Source organism: Zalophus californianus, chromosome 15 (assembly GCF_009762305.2).
Source record: "Zalophus californianus isolate mZalCal1 chromosome 15, mZalCal1.pri.v2, whole genome shotgun sequence".
In the NCBI taxonomy this organism is placed as follows: Eukaryota; Metazoa; Chordata; class Mammalia; order Carnivora; family Otariidae; genus Zalophus; species Zalophus californianus.
In genome coordinates, this window is record NC_045609.1 from 54,176,301 (window position 1) to 54,193,350 (window position 17,050).

Below are 17,050 nucleotides of genomic sequence, written 5' to 3' on the forward strand. Positions count from 1 at the left end.
CTATGAACATGGGTGTACAAATTCCCATTTGAGTCCCTGCTTTCAATTCTTTCAATTCTTTCAGGTATATTCACAGCAGTGGATTTCTGGATCACATGGTAATTTTATTTTTAACTTCTTGAGGACTTTTTTAAGAACATCTGACAGTGACTGTAGTTTGTGGTCTTGAAGAACCCCAGGATGTTCCACTATTACAACATCTCCATTTTGGTTAAAGGAATTTTTGACATGGTATAATGGAAACCTTCAATAGGATTTCATCAGAAATCCCTCTGCATCTCAATCTTTTTTGAAAGTCTTTCCAAAACATTGGTTTGAAATCTTAGCTGCATATTGAATCACCTGAGGGGCTTTAAAATATACTTATAGCTGGGCCCCACATCCCAGAGGCTCTGCCTAGCACTGTGAATTCAAAAACGTCCCTTCATTAGTCCGCTGTCACTTTGGTAGAAAGGGTGTCGGAGACTTTTGTCACTTGTCAGGAGTCCCCTTAAGTACACACTAAGTAGTAAGCCTAATTCTCCAGAACTATCCATGGTTCAGGAATGCTATGAGAAGTCTGGGTTTGGTGAAATTAGAAAGTAGGAAGTTACTTGTATTAGTCAGAACCTAAAGATACAGCATAGCTGCTTTTTCATAAACCATCTGGGATGATATAAGAGAAGGGAAAGAGCAAAAATATGAAACATAATTTGGGGCTTAAGTCAGGGCCCAGAAACGATCATGAGCATTGAAGCTGGAGCCATCTGCTAATGCAGGGGCTGCAGAGAAGAGAGAAGGTGCCTGGGGAGGCTCTGGAAGGGGTGGGGATGCCACTTTTGGCTGGGCTGGCTCTGCCTTGCACACCTCTATGTGGCCATAATTCCATTAGATCTCCCTGGATTTTCCTGAGCATAGCTTAGAGTCACCTTCAGAAGCCCTGATAGGACCCTCACCCTGGAGAGTTTGAGCTATAAGACAGTAATTTGGGTTCTGACCATCACCATACCTCCCAACAGATCGGACACACTGTGAGCAAGCCGCTCAAGATGGAGCAGCTCCTTGGACCACTTTGCAGGTCCAAACTCCACAAGGGGCAGGTGATCTACTATCTGCTCACGTGCCCCAAAGCCAGGCTCTCAACTAGTGCAGCTCAGAATTCCGGTCTTCCCCCAGCCCTTTCCCACTGCCCCTCCCCCCACCCTGCCTTCTGGGCTCAAAGAGGTAGAGAGAAGAAGGAACAATCAACATAGTTTAGAGAAGTCTGGAGCCTCAGCTTTGGTTCCCTGAGTAGCCTTGGGGCAAAACTGCTCATAACAGGGAAAGTTCAAGAATGTAAATTATAATCTATTGAACACTGATGGATGTTTCTTTGACTCTGTAGGGCCTTGGGGCTCTCTTTCTAATCATCAAAGACCAGTGCATGTTGTAGATGGAGGTGGTATAGGGTAGAGTTTCAGGAGTAAATTTGGGGAAGGGGGTCATTTTTGTCAAGCAGAATACTGAGAAGGGGTAACAACAGCTCTAAAAAGTAGCTGTGGGACCACCAGGCATGGGACATTAAGGGCTAGTGGCAAGGAGACTGTGCCAAAGAAAACTGCCGAACCTGCCACCTTTTTGTTCTGTTTTACTAAGGATGGCTGACCAGTGGTGGAGCTGGCTGAAGAATCTGGATGCGCTATTTCAAGCAAATATATATTAAGCACTTCTGTAGGCCAGACTAATGGGAGAACTCAAGGAGGTTCTAATTGAATAGAAGACAGAAAGCATGTTTATAAAATGCTCCCAAAGTATGTCGGGTCCCACGCAAAAAGACTGGGAAGGAGCAGGAAGGATGTGGTCTAGAAACAGATCCCAGATGGTGGAGACAAATCAGTGGGGTCCTTCAGTGGCCGGGCTGAGGTTCCAGAAGCCAGCAGGTGTCTGGATAGGCAACACTTGATCTTCTAACTGCCTGATTCCTTAGGGAAGTGGCAGGTTGAGCCCCACTGCATCTCTTGGAAGGGTCCCTTGACTGGAGCAAGAGGCCAGGTTTGGTTCTAAGGAGGTGGGGCAGCTCAGGGCTCTTTGGCAACTGAGCTGGAAAAATTCACTCTCCCTCCTGTGTTCCTCCTTTACTCTCAGAGGACTACCACACTCTCAACACTTTTGACACAGACGTGTGGGGCATTTTCCCACACCAAGCAATTCTGCGACACCAGTTGGGTGTCCTACAACTTAATACTGACACTGTCTACCTGGAGACACATTAAGGGCTCAGTCCCACAAGACTGCCCCTCCCCCACTTTAGATGCCAATCGAAAGTCCTGGTTCTGAGCTGTCAGCTATAAATTGGAGGTTCCCATGACTTCCTCCTCAGGTTCGATTAACTTGCTAGAGCAGCTCACAAAACTCAGGATAACAGTTTACTTACTGTTTACCAGTTTATTAAAAGAGGCTACGCTAAAGGTTACAGATGGATACCCAGATGGAAGAGCTGTGTTGGGCATGGTATGTGGAAGGGCCAAGAGGTCTCGCGCACAACACTCTCCCAAAACCTGTATGTGTTCACCAACCCAGAAGCTCTCTGAATCCCGTATTTTTGGGATTTCTATGGTGGCTTCATCACATAAGTATGACTGATCATTAACTCAATTTCTAGCCCCTCTCTTGAGAACAGGAGGTGTGGCAGAAAGTTCCAAGCTTCTAATCATGGCTTGGTCTTTTTCAGGAACAGCCTCCATCTAAGAGCCCATGAGTCACCTCATTAGAAGAAAGGACTCTCCTAATACCCAGGAAATCCCAAGAGATTTAGGAGCTCAGTGTCAGGAACCAGGGTCAAAGAGCAAATACTAGTACTATTATCTTACAGCAAGGAAGTTGCCCTCTTCAGCGCTACTGGAAGTTTCATTACTTGCCTATGCTCGGGAACGCAGGATTTTTGGAAATGGGAAAAGGGTCAGGATCAACCTTCTAGGCTGACAGCTCTCATTAATCCTCCTGGTGCTTATGCAAATCTGCTCACCTCACCCTCTTATGAGTCTCCTGGTTGCCTGAACTGTGGCTAAGTCCAGAATCTCAGCCCCTCTCCTGCTTTTTAATGTTACTGGGATTTTGGTGTAGAGATTTCATTTTTGCTTTTATTAAATTTATGACATAAGCCATTTTTCTGTCTGGGTTTAATATTTGGATCAAAGAAAACTAACTCTGTTTTCTATTTCAGTTTTTAAAGAGGCATTCTTTTATATGAGTGACATATACTGTGGATACTGTATATCGTTGATTGTTTTTAGGGTGTTTTTTTTTTTGCTTTTATTTTTACTAAATTTATGACCTATGCTTTGTTTGTACGCGTTTAATTATTTGGAGTAAAAAAATTAATTTGGTTTTGCATTCTAGTTGCCATACTTTGTTGAGCCTCTTCCATCCCTTCTCCCACCCCGCCTCTATTATGAGTGCTTAAAATAAAAAGAAGGATCATGGACTTAAATTGTGTTCTGGTGACAGAACACAGCAAAAGAGGCACAGTAATTGCCAAGAACCCATGACAGCATTTCTGCCTAAGCCCAAGTTCCAGCTGGCCTCCTCAAGAGCTGATCTGTAAAGATTCAAGTCCAGAACCACCCATGCCATACCAGCTGTCTCCATGGAGGCCTTTGGGTGGTTTCTAGCCATTCTCTTGCATGATCCTCGCAGTAAATGGTAAGTAAATGTAAGCTGCTCCATTTTCCCACCCACCCTCTCTTTTTCTTTTTTCCCTTTTCTAAATTTGTTCTTAAGATCTGTTACAATTCCTGGACTTCCGAGTTGATGGTGCTGTGGGGTGGAGAGAAAGACTCCGACCAGGACCTTCCTGACCAGGGAAACCTGTTGCTTTTGGCTCTGTGTCTCTTTAACAAGTGAAAACACCAAACCAAAATGAGTTTACATGGCGTGATTCTGCAGCATACATTTCTTCTAGAGATAATTCCTGGTTTATGTCCTATTCTGGCAGGAGTAAGGTTTGAAAAGTCAGGATAAGCCCAGCACTCAAGGTCTTCAATGGTCCCCTTTGTTACTGTGCTATGGCAGATTTATCATTTGCAAGGATGATGTTCCTAAGATCACAGCAAGCTCTAAAATTCAAGGATAACCCAGTACTCTATTATTACCTCCATGGAATGTAACAAACTAACTGAAAACACTGGGGGACTCCTTCAGACCTAAGTAAGAGTTGTGCACCACTGTCGGGAAGAGAGAAGCACCGAGCCTCACTCTCACGGACACGCATGCTGGGGGGCTGGCGAGGTGCACTCACCAGCACTTGCCTTCCTGCACAGCTGATTGAAATTCTCACCTCAGCAAAATCACTCCTGACCACACATCAGAAACTTCGGGATTAGTATTAGAAGTCACAAATGGTATTATTTATGTGTCTGTACATCAGTAGGGATAGGTAGGGGGATAACGAGTCGAGTGATGGAGAGAGACTTGATAACTTCTTGAAGACTTATCTCCCAAGAGTTATTGTAATAACCTGGCCTGTATGGCCACTTGCTTAAGAGGATGATTCAGGAAGAAAAAAAAAAAATGAAACAAAAGAAACAACAACAACAAAAAACTGCCCTAAATTTTTTATTGGGTACATTAATAAAAACTGGGAAAACTGTGACTTAAAAATTCGAGGTAATTTCTGATTCTACAAGTAGAGAGATGAATTCACAGTCAAGGCAGAACACTGCTTCGCTTTAGGAAAATTGCTTGGATAGATAGACCTTTACTATAATATAAAACAAATACCTACCAGGGTTCTTTCACAATTTAAATAACCTGAATTCAACTGTCCTATTTGGTAACATGAAGTGTGAAGCATATGTTTTAGCCAGGACTATGTTCTAATGTGTGCTCATGTAGGGGGAGAAGCATTCCTTTCCTTGTGTGAAGTTAGACTGATGCCCCATGGCTTGCTGGTGGCAGGCTTCCCGAGCCTGAGGGTTGGAAACAGAGGTAACCTATGAAAGAATGTGCAGCACAATCTTTCTCTTTAGAAAAGACAAAGGCACTGAATTAAAACCTGTGTGGCTCATGAATAACTGGACTATTGATGTTCCAAACATACCAGGACTGAAAAATCCCGAGTATACTGCTTTGGACTCTAACGTCCTAATATTGTCTTCTTGGGAGTCAACGAACAAGGCCACAGTGCTGTGGGGTAGGGGGAGGGAGAGTTTCCTCTAAAAGGAGAGGATATTCTCCAGGTCAATCATCCTAAAAGGCACAAATTTCATAACAGGCAGACATGAGACTCCTAGAAGGAAGAAGAAAGCCTTGTTTGGTTGGGAACCCTTGGCAGTTGGACATGGACTCTGAGGTGGCCATGTGTACAGGGTGGTGCTGGGGGTAGGGAAAGATGGGGAGCTGAGTGCTGCCACAAGGAAGCAGGCTGGAGAGAGACAGGGAGACCAACTGTGAGAGACCCAGAAAGCTGGTGTGAGCCCAATGGCTTTGAGATGAGCCACCTTTAGCAGCTGCTTCAAGTTATTCATTTCACTGTGCATCCCTACTCTTGTCCCAGACTGGAGGTAAAAGCTTTTCTGAAGTTGCTGTTTGGTCTCTGATGTAATGTGGGGGAAATAAGAGAAGGTTCTATCCCATGCTTGGAATGGACAGTAAGAGGAGGGAAGCAGCCTGAAGATGCTTGTTGGGTGGTGGTGGGGGGGTGGGATCCAGCAAGGAGTGGCTCTGGGCAAAGGGGCATCAGTGAGCCGGCTGCTCTGGCAAAAAATTCAGATTTCTGGAACATGTAAGCATCAACACAGGATTCTCAGAAATAGATGGGGGAAGATGTGGTATACATATACACAATGGAATATTATTTAACCACGAGAAAGGAAATCTTGTCACTTGTGACAACATGGATGGACCCCGAGGGCATTATGCTAAGTGAGATAAATCAGACAGAGAAAGCACGTATATGTGGAATCTAAAAAACCCAAACTCATAAAAACAGAGAGTAGAAGAGTGGTTACCAGGGGTTGGGGGAGTTGGGAAGATGTTGGTCAAAGTGTACAAACTAGCAGTTAGGAGAGAAATAAGTTCTGGGTATCTATTGTACAGCATGGTGATTATAGTCCATGATATTGTATCACATACTTCAAAGTTGCTGAGAGACTAGATCTGAAATGTTCCCACCATGAAAAAGAAATTATAATTATGTGACGTGATGGAAGTGTTAGCAAACACTACAGTGATAATCATATTTCAGTACATAAATATACCACAGCAACACACTGCACACCTTAAGCTTATACAGTGCTATGTGTTAATTTTTTTGAAGTTAAAAAATAAAAATAAACTAGAATAATATATATTTTAAAAGCCCATAATAATGGTATAGGATGTGTTGGAAATGATTTAGTGAGCAATAGAGACAGGGCTAATTTAATATCGGGCTGTCCATCACGTATGTTAACAAATCTGTATTATAGATATCAATTAATAGACAAGAAAAAATGGGGCATTTAACAGTTTCATGATAATAATATTCTTCTTTTGGTATTTGTTGCCTTGAGTTAATAACATTGACATTTGAATTTACTAGGAAAAAACTACATCTGTAGCTCTCTACCATATGGATCATGCATGTTATACATAAGTTGTCTCCATAGAGGGGAAAGAGCTGATTAAAAAAGAAGAAGAAATGGTTGGGGAGGTGAATTTGGAAGACTTCCTGTCTTCAAGGAGGAACGGGGCTCAGAGCTGTTGTAATGTGGGCATTAATATAAACATGCCTCACATGCTGGGAAGCCTGAGATATGCCTCCTTCTGAAAGTGGAAATGATTAGCGGTAGCACCTATGTCATTTGGGATGGCTCTTGTGGCCACCTCCCCATGACCACATAATAATCCCAATTGGCAAACGGGCCAACGGGGTTTGGAGGTATCATTACTCTTGCCAGTTTTCAGCAGGGTATTAACATCACAAAAGATGAAGCAAATGTCCTCACTCACATAGGACTATTTTAGATAGATCAAGAGTGCGTTAAATAGATCAAGAGGTCCTTGCTATGACTCAGGTCTCTCTCCAACTCTGTCACAGCTGACCCTTCAGTTCCTGTATGTCCCCACTTGCTGAGGCAGGCCAGTATGAGCCAGCCCGCCACCAATCCTCTAACATACCCTTTTCCATACCAAGCATCATCCACACCCCCAACAGTTACCTCCACAACCAGCAGGTCATCATTTGAAATGGGCTCAAGCTTTTTGTCTGGTGGTGTCTTTTCAAGGAAAGTGCTTAATTCAATCAAGATTCTGCCTCTGTAGGCAACTCCTTCCCCCTGAAAGGCAACAACACAGGATTATTCCTCTAGGTGTGAACACCAGCAAAAAGAACTCTCTCTAGTCAGGCTCATCCAGCTACAGCTTTGTGTTTCCTTTCCATGGCCCTAACCTCCAAAATCAGTCAGTCAGTAACACTCTCAGTTGGATTCAGGTCTCTGGTATCTGCAAGAAAAGTCAGTGACTTGAGGAAGGATCCCAAAGAGAGCCAGGGGAGCCCGGGCTGAAAGGGATCTTAGCCATGACTGAGGTCAGAGGCTTTCAAGCCATGCTCTGAATCCTGAAGAGGTTTCCGGAGGCTGAGGGTGGGAGTGGAAGGTACTCAAAATCTCCCTCACTCTACTTTAGTAGAGCAGCTCTGCGTTTATCTGCGTCAACTTGGCTCCTCCTGCCTCTTTTCAGGAAGGGAAGGCTGCCATGTTGGCAACCAGGGCAAGTCTCTGAGTAGCCAGGAAATAAAAGAGGAAGATGTTCTGGGTGCGGCTGAGCATGAGGATGAAGAGCAGATACTCCTCCCTCCATACCTAGCAGTGCTGGCAAGAGAATTTTCTGGAAAGGAAGGGAAGGCTCCCCCCTCCATAGCCAGTTTTTAGCCCTGCCCCCTCAGGGCTTTGTCTCTACCACAGTCCCTTTCTTGGGCCTTGAGAGCTGACTCTAAGACATTACTTCTAATGTGCTGGAAAGAGCATTTCCCACCTCTGGGCCTCCATATCCTCATCTATAAAATGAAGAGGTTGGATCGGATTGGGGATAGTGAACAGTTTCTTCGGGCATGTCACCTCCAATCATTTGGTACATTCCCAGAACACAGTATTGAACAGAATTCTGAGGCAACACATTTGCTTATTAGGAAAGAGACAGCACTGATCACAGACACCTGCCCTAAGTGCAGGACCAGGGGGAATGACCATGCTGTGCATTCGTAATTGCCAAATTAGATGGTCTCCAGGATCCTCTCCTAACCTTGCATTCAAAGACTTGAGGAGCATGGGACTTTTGTCCTCCAACCCTTGATCAGTTGCGTGTGGGGTCTATTTGTGTGTGAGTGTGTGTGTGAGTCCCCTAGATATGAGAATTAATTATAAGCATTATAAGAAAGAATCACATTAATCAGTGTTCATTAATAACAAACGTTAATTGAGAAACTCACCTTTCCAGTATTTAGCTCATCATAGGGGTCTGGGAATCCTGTGTACTCTCTGGGGCTTCCATAAAGATTCAAGTAACAAGGTCCAAATGTTGGAACAAAGCCCATCTCTGTTTCTCCTGTATTTGCTGAGGGAATAACACCATTATTAGATTTGAGGTTTTTAACACTCAATCTATTGAAATAAATATTAGTTATTAGTTAGCTTAGTGAGAGTATTTTCCTCTAATTTGTGAGTTAGTTGTATTAGCACAAATTATAAGCACTTGTGAGACTTGCTGTATTTCCCTTTTCTCATTGCTATAAAACATTAAATAAAAAACATTTTGGGGGTAGTTCAGGTAAACTTATTATTACAGAAAGATAATGCTATTCAAATGAAAGAATAATAAGACAAGTTGATCTTCACATTTTTTGCAAGTTTATAAGTGGAATTGTATTAAATGTGTCATTGGTAATTGGGGTAAAAGATTAAACTTGGGAAGTCACTTAAATGATGTACATCGGATTAACTGTATTTGTTCCCAAAAGATGCCACTTAATCTAAAGCAGCTAGTATAAATACGGTACATGCTATTAAAAACACAAGACATTTCGGGCGCCTGGGTGGCTCAGTTGGTTAAGCGACTGCCTTCAGCTCAGGTCATAATCCTGGAGTCCCGGGATCGAGTCCCGCATCGGGCTCCCTCCTCGGCAGGGAGTCTGCTTCTCCCTCTGACCCTCTTCCCTCTCGTGCTCTCTATCTCTCATTCTCTCTCTCTCAAATAAATAAATAAAATCTTTAAAAAAAAATACAAGACATTTAAAATTTTCATACATAGCAATGAACTGTCTGCCTATGGTTATGACCATATGATATTTATATGCAACATAAAGTTCCCATTCGTAACATTCCCTCTGATGAGCATCCAATATGCTCCATATTTCTGCTACCTTGTCTTACTTAGCAAGACTGCTCCCCAGTGCAATGAGGGGAACTGAGGGCAATGTAAAGAAATAGTGGAGTCAAAGGGAGATTGTGGGTGAAGACGGGGAAATGTAAGGGCTGCCTCCAACCATCTGAATGCTCCCATATTAGAAGAAGGATAAACTTGTTTCCAAAAGCAAAGCTAAAGACCACTGATGGGTGCTACAAGGAGGCATTCTTTATTTCACTCAATATAAGGAAGATCTTTCCATGAATTAGGTGTCAAACAATGGGACAGATCGCACTGGGGACAGAGGAAATGTTGAGGCCAAGACTTTCAGGATTATCATCAAGACAATTCCCCTATGGATGAGAAATTAACTACATCACCTCTATGGCCCTTTCCAACTCTATGCTTAAATGTAAGGGAGAAAGATAAATGTGGAAAGATTGGTGAGCAGAATGCCCATTAATGAACAGTTGACCAAACTGTATATAAGCACATTTCTTTTTTTTGCAATTATTTTTTTATTTGAGGCTCTTCTACATGTGTAAATGGGCTTGGGCACTTTTGAGATGAGGTAGGAACCATACACCCTGGGAGAAATTAACTGAATTGCAATCTCAGTGAAGAAAGCAAGAGAAAAGAAAAATTTAAATTAAGATGTAGAAAAGTAATAATTGACAGCCTAGGAGTGAGATTTGGTAACACCCTGGGGGACCATATTTCATGCCTGTCTGGAAATTTCTTGTGAAACCCAAATAGGGACCAAGAATTTTTCCAACAGAGATTTCTCTGGATTGTGCTACCAAGTTACCAAATGAGCAGGATGAAATAAATGACTATTATATCTGGACATATGAATTGGCTTGGTTTTATCTACTCCGCCATATGGAACATGACAAAATTAACTAATTTATTATTAATAAGCAGAGTTTAAATTTCTTTCCTTGTGCTAGAATATCTGTTGTGAGGAACTAAAGCAGAGGACTAAAGCAGAGATCCATAGTGAAAAAAGGAAGTCACTTCCAGAAGTTGAATCACAGTATGTTCAAGAAAGAATGGACATTAAAACTCTTGCACCATAGTCATGCCACATTATGGATGGGCAAATTGAAACCCATAGAAGTGACATGACTTATCAAAGGTCTCTTAAGATGACAGATTTAGGCCCAGATCTTGAGTTTCATAGTTCAGACAAGGGTACCTTCCAGTACACCACCCAGCCCTCTGCTCAAGACCCACCTCACCCCCAGCTAGTTCTCATGGGTGACTAATGTTGTTTGAGTATTTGGTTTTCATTAAAAATTTCCAGGGATGAAGGCACATATTGTTAATAATGACTACTGCATGTTATCATGATATCAATAGCTTAATTCTTTTTGTCCAAGCAAATCTCTTTTCAGGTATTTTAAACCCTTTGACTTGTTGGTTATGAAGTAACATGGAGAGCCTTCCTTCTATGTGTTTACACCTCAGCATTGTCTCCCGGGAAAGCTGATAGTCTCACAAGCTAAGTCTCTTCTTGCCCCCAAACTTTCCTAACCCACTTTGTGCACGATTGTCACATCAAACTTCCAACGAACAAAAATTCCTTAGCCTGGCCATCAACCTTTTCCTCTGACCTGCTTTTCAAACAATATTTTCTGCACTTCGTTCACCCCTCCAAGGCTCCTTTGCATTTTGGATTTCTATAAGGTATCACTTTATATTTTAATTTTTGAACTTTAAATAGCTGCTTATTTCTGATATTATAAATTCCTTTGGTTGGTGGGGAAGGATTCAAATATATTTTATTTTGATTCCCTAAACACTGAGGACTGGTTCTACCTTGGGGAGCTACCACATAAATATTCTTTGATTGGTGAAACAAATGCATGAAGGAATGAAGTGTTACCAAATCTGCCAAGTTGGTTATAAATGTAAGGTCTACTGAATATTCATATAAAGTTTGATAAGACAGTAAGATGGATTTTTAAAAATGAATATGAATGGGGCATCGTGCCAGTAACACAAAGGCAGACAATAGCGCTTTATATTTGCAAAGCTTTCTCACTTGCCGTATCTCTTTTCCCTCTCACCACGACCCTGGGTAATTAGCATGGCAGGGATTACCGTGTTTACTTGAAAGATGACAAACTTGTGTAAACCTCAGAGTCCTCATGTACTGAGGAACCATAATAATAAGAGAGTTGTGATAGTCAAATGCGAGACCACTGAGCAAACTTGCAAAGAATGGCCAGTGCTGTACAAGCCAAAAGACATGTCATGACCCCCCCTATTTGGAAGATGAAGACCCTCAAGGTACAATCGTTCAGTGTCTTCCAACCGAGAGATCCATGTTCAAAGTGAGGAGCAGTTACTGCATACATTTTGAACAATTGATTTAGTGCCCCATATCTCTACCTACTGAACATAAACAACAACAGCAGACAACGTTATCTCTTACAATTATTTACAGTGACACCAAATGGGCTGGTATGCATCTAGGTGAAAATGTGAGATGGTAGCAGAGCCTGATTAGCACGGTTGTGTTAAGCTCAGCCATATGCAGGACAACCACACAGCACAAGTACAAAAATTAATACTCTAGCAAAACTATTTAAGTTCTAAAGACAGTCAATAGATACATTCTTAATAAGACAATAGGAAAATCTAGAAGATAGCAAAATTACAAAGCATAAACCTGGTAACGATGAAGCCCCAGATCCCGAAGATGAGAAATCTATATAGTAAAAATACGACTGGTTAAACAAGAGAAACACGGCCATTATAACAGAGACATTGAAAAAGTTAATCAAATCCAGTGTAGGTAAGTGGTTTAGCAACACCAGAAAACCCCCAAATTCAGACCCGAGTGACATGACGCTTTTGTAATTTATACAAAACTCACTGGTTAAATGCAAAATGGCTCAAATCTTTGGGGCAACTGGCAGAACCTCCACACATTAAATAACTCAAATCTCTCCAGCCCTAAGGCAGCAAGGCATCTGAGAAGAGCGATCTTCTCGCCACCACAAGACGCCTGGTGAAGTTACCAATATTTCATGTTTTTCATAAAAGATGCACTTGTCTTGTCTCTGACTTAACTGGGATCAAGGCCAGAAATCCCAGTTAATTTGGTCTGAGGATTTTTTTGGGGGGGTGGGCAGGCCGGGGGGGGGGGGGGCGGTTGTTGCCTGCTGCCTTTTGTTATTTTGAGACCCTTACCAGACTGTCTGCAGGGCCTGCAAGGAGAGAGAAGGCCTGAGACAAGGCTGAAACCTGCATGTAACAATTTCTGGTTTTAGTGCTTCTGGATGTTACTGCTGTATCACTAAGAAAAAATGCTTATACCGATATGTGTTGAATAAATTACCTCCAGGTAATTATCAAATGACTTCTTGCCAATGACAAACAGATTTAACTCCTTTTGACCCTCCCCCACCACATAGTTTTGGTACGATTTTTTTAAGTACTCTATTGGCTACCATTATGATTTAAACTAGTCTTTCTGTTTGGATTCCTTACTTGATAAGAAGAGGCTACCAGCAAGCCTACCCTTCCCCCTCTCCCTTTCCTTCCTCTATTTCTAGTCTCTATCTTCTGTAATTTTACGCTGCAATGGGCAATAACATTTATATTCTGTTCAGAGCTTTGGCTATAGGGTATAAGAAAAAAAATCAAAAAACAATTAGTAGTGCTAACAGTATAGCAGCCATATAAATATTGTCTCTGCAGAGGAAAGGGTTGTGATTACATTTTTTTGTTACAGCTCCAATCGTATGGTCTCCTTTGCCACTCGGCAGAGGATGTGCAGATGGGATCTTTCTTAGTTTCTAACATTTGCTTAAAATAATGGCCGCATGTGACTTTGTATCTGAACTATATCTTTTTTGTTCAGCATTTTTTCTTGGAATTTCTAATTGCCTTTTTTTCTTTTTTCTTCTTGAGAGAGGGGATGTCTATTTTCTTCATGATATCTCTAATATCTTCCAGGTTCTCATACTGTATCTTACTTGGAATAACATATTCTTTTAACCTGTAAAGCTCCTTCTTAAACAAAATGAGGATAAGAGGAACCTTGAGTTTCTCAAGACAATTGTCTGGAATTCTCTCACGTAATTTACTCAATATGTTTAATATTTTGGCAATTACAAAAATTTTTGTTATTTTTGTTTTGGCAACAAAAAAAAAATCTGGGGCGCCTGGGTGGCTCAGTCGGTTAAGTGTCTGCTTTCAGCTTAGGTCATGATCTCAGGGTCCTGGGATCCAGCCCCACGTTGGGCTCCCTGCTCAGTGGAGAGTCTGCTTCTCCCTTTCCCTCTGGCCCCAGCTCATGCTCTCTCGCACTCTCTATCTCAAATAAATAAATAAAATCTTTAAAACAAAAACAAAATCAGCTGCTGGTATTATTGATATCTTAACATTACATTTTTTTTCTCTTACTATTTTTCTCCTTCATTTCCTATTACAATGTCTGGTATATGCACAAAACACTAATGCCGGATATAGGCAACTAGTTCTCAGTATGGAGAACAATGAAAAGTGTATTCATTATCGATGCTTGTGTAGATTATGCTACCTGATATCCTTGTTCCTGCTAAAGAATTCAGTGGAGAAGGAAATACTATTTTATAGTTCGGTGGACTGGTGTCAATGCCACTCTGAAAAATAGGGTGCTAGCACTCTGTATTGACACTCAAAATTTTATAAAATAGCTACTGGGGAGAGTTTTTGGATGGGAGCAAGAAAACAAAGTCTTCAAACTGTTAGTTGCCTCAATTATCAACTACTAATTAACTGTTCTGGTCATCACCAAAACATCACCAAAACAGTTCACTAGGCTCACCACATTTGGCTTTTAAGGAACCATGTCCATTGCCTGGTGGCTACTCCGGTTCATTCTGCTTCAGAAATTCTGCCCCCCGTCTTGTTTCAGCACTGCTGAGTGACCTACCTTCCACTTCCCCACCAGAGGCAGCGATTTTAGAGAGGTGTAGATATGTTGTTCCAATGACATCATTTTTAGTAAGTCGGTCCCTGTGTGAAAGAACAGGTTAAGGCCTCTACCTCGGAATAAGTATCTTCACTTCAACAACAATAAGGTGGAGTCGGAAAAGTCCCTAGACCTCAGAAAACATCCTGTCCAGTGGGCCTCAAGCTTTACCGTACGTTAAGAATCACCTGGAAACCCCAGCTCTCCTCTCCTTTGATTTTTATTTGATTTAGTAAAGGCAGGAGTGGAGAACAAGAATCTGCATTTACACAAGTATCTATCATTACGGCTTCTGATACAGATGGCCCTCCAACCACCCATTGAGAAACACTAATCAGACAAGTCATTTCAGTTATGGAAACTAAGGCTTGTACACAGAGGTCAAGGGATTTGCCAATAGCCACTCAATACCATTGCCATAAAGTGAATGAATCAGTTACAGGCACATTATATAATAAATGTAATATAATCACATTATGTAGGATAAGTGCACATATCTTATTTTTATCATCTTCACACTAATTACTCTGATGGTTCAATGACTACAATGGGCTATATCTAAGGGCCCTTCAGAGGGAGAAAAATCCCTTTCCAATTCAAGCACCTACCGCGTGACACATGCAGGGCAGCCGAGAGCAGCTGCTTACCTAGAACCTAAATCTTATCTGTGTGGTAGAGACCAGCATTCCCACTACAAGAATACAAAACTGTATTAATCTTTCCATGGATACCACAGAGTGTGCAAGCCTAACCCATGAAGTGGTCTCTGGCTGGGCAAATAGTAGGTGTAAAAAATAAGGTTTCTATTAATAACATCTCTCTGCTTAATTCATCCTCTTCTTTATTCCATATAGTGGTATACTCACTCTGAAATCTAAGACCCCGTGGGAGAGAGGAAAGGTTCAGTATCTGGGGGAAAGATTATACTACAGTGTAATATTATTATACTGTATTATAGTAATATCCCATGTTATATATGATATTATACATTGTGTAGTATAATAATATTAGATTGTAGAAAGTGACTAATGAAACAGTATGTATGAGAAAAAAATTATTGTTTAAGGATATTAAACCACATGCATGGGTCTTAAGTCTTCTCTGTTCATCCAAAAGGATCCAGACTACATTTAAAGAATTCTTAGCTTCACGTAACCTAAGATTTGGATCCAAGGATTCCTTAAACAGGGCCTCTCTGTGCATCCTCGTCTACACCACTGGTTTGGAGAGGGCAGACTAGGTCAGAAAGTAACCACATTTGTAGTGACCACAGGCAACTCTGCGATGGCTCAATCCGCTATCAACTCACTGCAAAGCTAAGCCAGAGAAGTCACCTCAACTATATAGGCCCACATCCACATTCCTGAGCTTTCCTGAGACCATGGAGCACCTTCTGGATGTTGCCAGAAGGTCTCAAGTGCTTAAATCAAGCTGACACTCACTGGAAGGGGTTTTTTGTCCTCATGACCCCTCCATGGCCCTCAGTAAAGGGTGATGTGGTCATTGAACAAACTGAGACTTACTACCCTCCTCCCAAAGTGCCCTGCTGCCATAGTACCAAGAAGGTGCTAACACAAAACCCAGATCAGTTCTGCCAAAGGAAAAACCCTGGAGACCGGCAGACCAGATGGGGGCCCGACTCAGTCTCTAACTGTCTGAGTGAGTGTGAGCAAGTCACCTCACCTCTCTGAGCCTAGTATCTTCATCTGTGAACGAATAATAGTCTCTAGCCCATAGCATTACTCGAAAGACTAAATGGGACATTGCAGTTGACCTAGTAGTGCTCAAAAAATGGTAGCTAACACCAGAATAAACGCTGAGGAGGAGGAGGCGAGCAGTGTTTGCCATGTTCATTCTCAAGGAGTTAAGGACTGCCAACTGAATGCCTCATCCAACTAGAACATTACACAAGAATGGCCTTATTATGGCCATCCTCACTGGGAGGATGGACTAGTTAACATTCCATCAGAATCTTTCAATGAATCTTCTTTGCATTCAATCAGATAGGTAGCTTTGCCTATTTTCCTTTCTAACCATAACAGAGTAGCTGTCGGAACGTTTAGGTGATTCTTCCCAAGAAATGGTTTATTCCATTTCTGAAGTCTGTTTTGGACAGCCTAAATGCAATTTAAATTCTTGATTTCTTATCTTGGGGCATTTTCAGATCATTTTCCCTTCTTTCGTTTATGAGCAATTGAACCAAGATACACAATGGGTTTCTGCAACAATACCTTTATTAATTTTTTTTTTTTTAAAGATAACACCCGATTCCAGGAGGATTTTATCACCTCCCTCTGGAAGAAAAAGAAAGAGACTGAAAAGTAAGAGCCCACCTAGAGTAATGTTCCTCAACATCCAAACATCAATTCTTTAATTTTGAATTAGACACAAGTTTATTTTTTAACTCACCAGTCATATATTGTTAGTTTTATTTTTTCACACACTGAAGGAAACTGTTAAAAAGAAACAAAGTAGTTATTTCTCAACTTACTCAGTAACTATTAAAGTATGTAGTCTTACTTTTTCCAAAAGAAAAAAAAAGTCAAACCTTGATCTGAAGATTAACAACTTGATTCCACTCAGGGTTTGCATTTTTTTCAATTATATTTGTGCAAACCTGTAAAATTATCGAAACAAAACAGTAAGTATTCACGATTCTAATTTCCATAAATTCACAACATAGGCATCCTAGATTAGGACTCCAGCAGTTTACTTACCCGTTATATACTTAGTAGCCTGGTT

The 17,050-nt window shown here is 41.5% G+C and overlaps 1 protein-coding gene across 6 annotated transcripts in view; it reads right to left on the reverse strand.

Moving 5' to 3' along the window:
* The window catches only part of MYOF (myoferlin), a 153,764-nt gene that overhangs the window by 69,114 nt on the left and 67,600 nt on the right, over positions 1 to 17,050 (reverse strand). For 4 of the 6 annotated variants that reach the window (XR_003518662.2, XM_027587430.1, XM_027587394.1 and 1 more), the window contains exons 14-19: positions 16,857 to 16,925; positions 16,718 to 16,761; positions 14,270 to 14,352; positions 12,017 to 12,055; positions 8,426 to 8,550; positions 7,158 to 7,274 (exon numbers count right to left, since the gene is read on the reverse strand). Coding sequence is in view for 5 of the 6 variants with exons in the window: in XM_027587430.1 (XP_027443231.1) it covers positions 7,158 to 7,274; positions 8,426 to 8,550; positions 12,017 to 12,055; positions 14,270 to 14,352; positions 16,718 to 16,761; positions 16,857 to 16,925 (477 nt within the window). In the remaining variant the exon portion in view is untranslated. The remainder of the gene's footprint in view (positions 1 to 7,157; positions 7,275 to 8,425; positions 8,551 to 12,016; positions 12,056 to 14,269; positions 14,353 to 16,717; positions 16,762 to 16,856; positions 16,926 to 17,050) is intronic. The other 2 variants (XM_027587404.1, XM_027587420.1) reach the window with 1 other exon arrangement.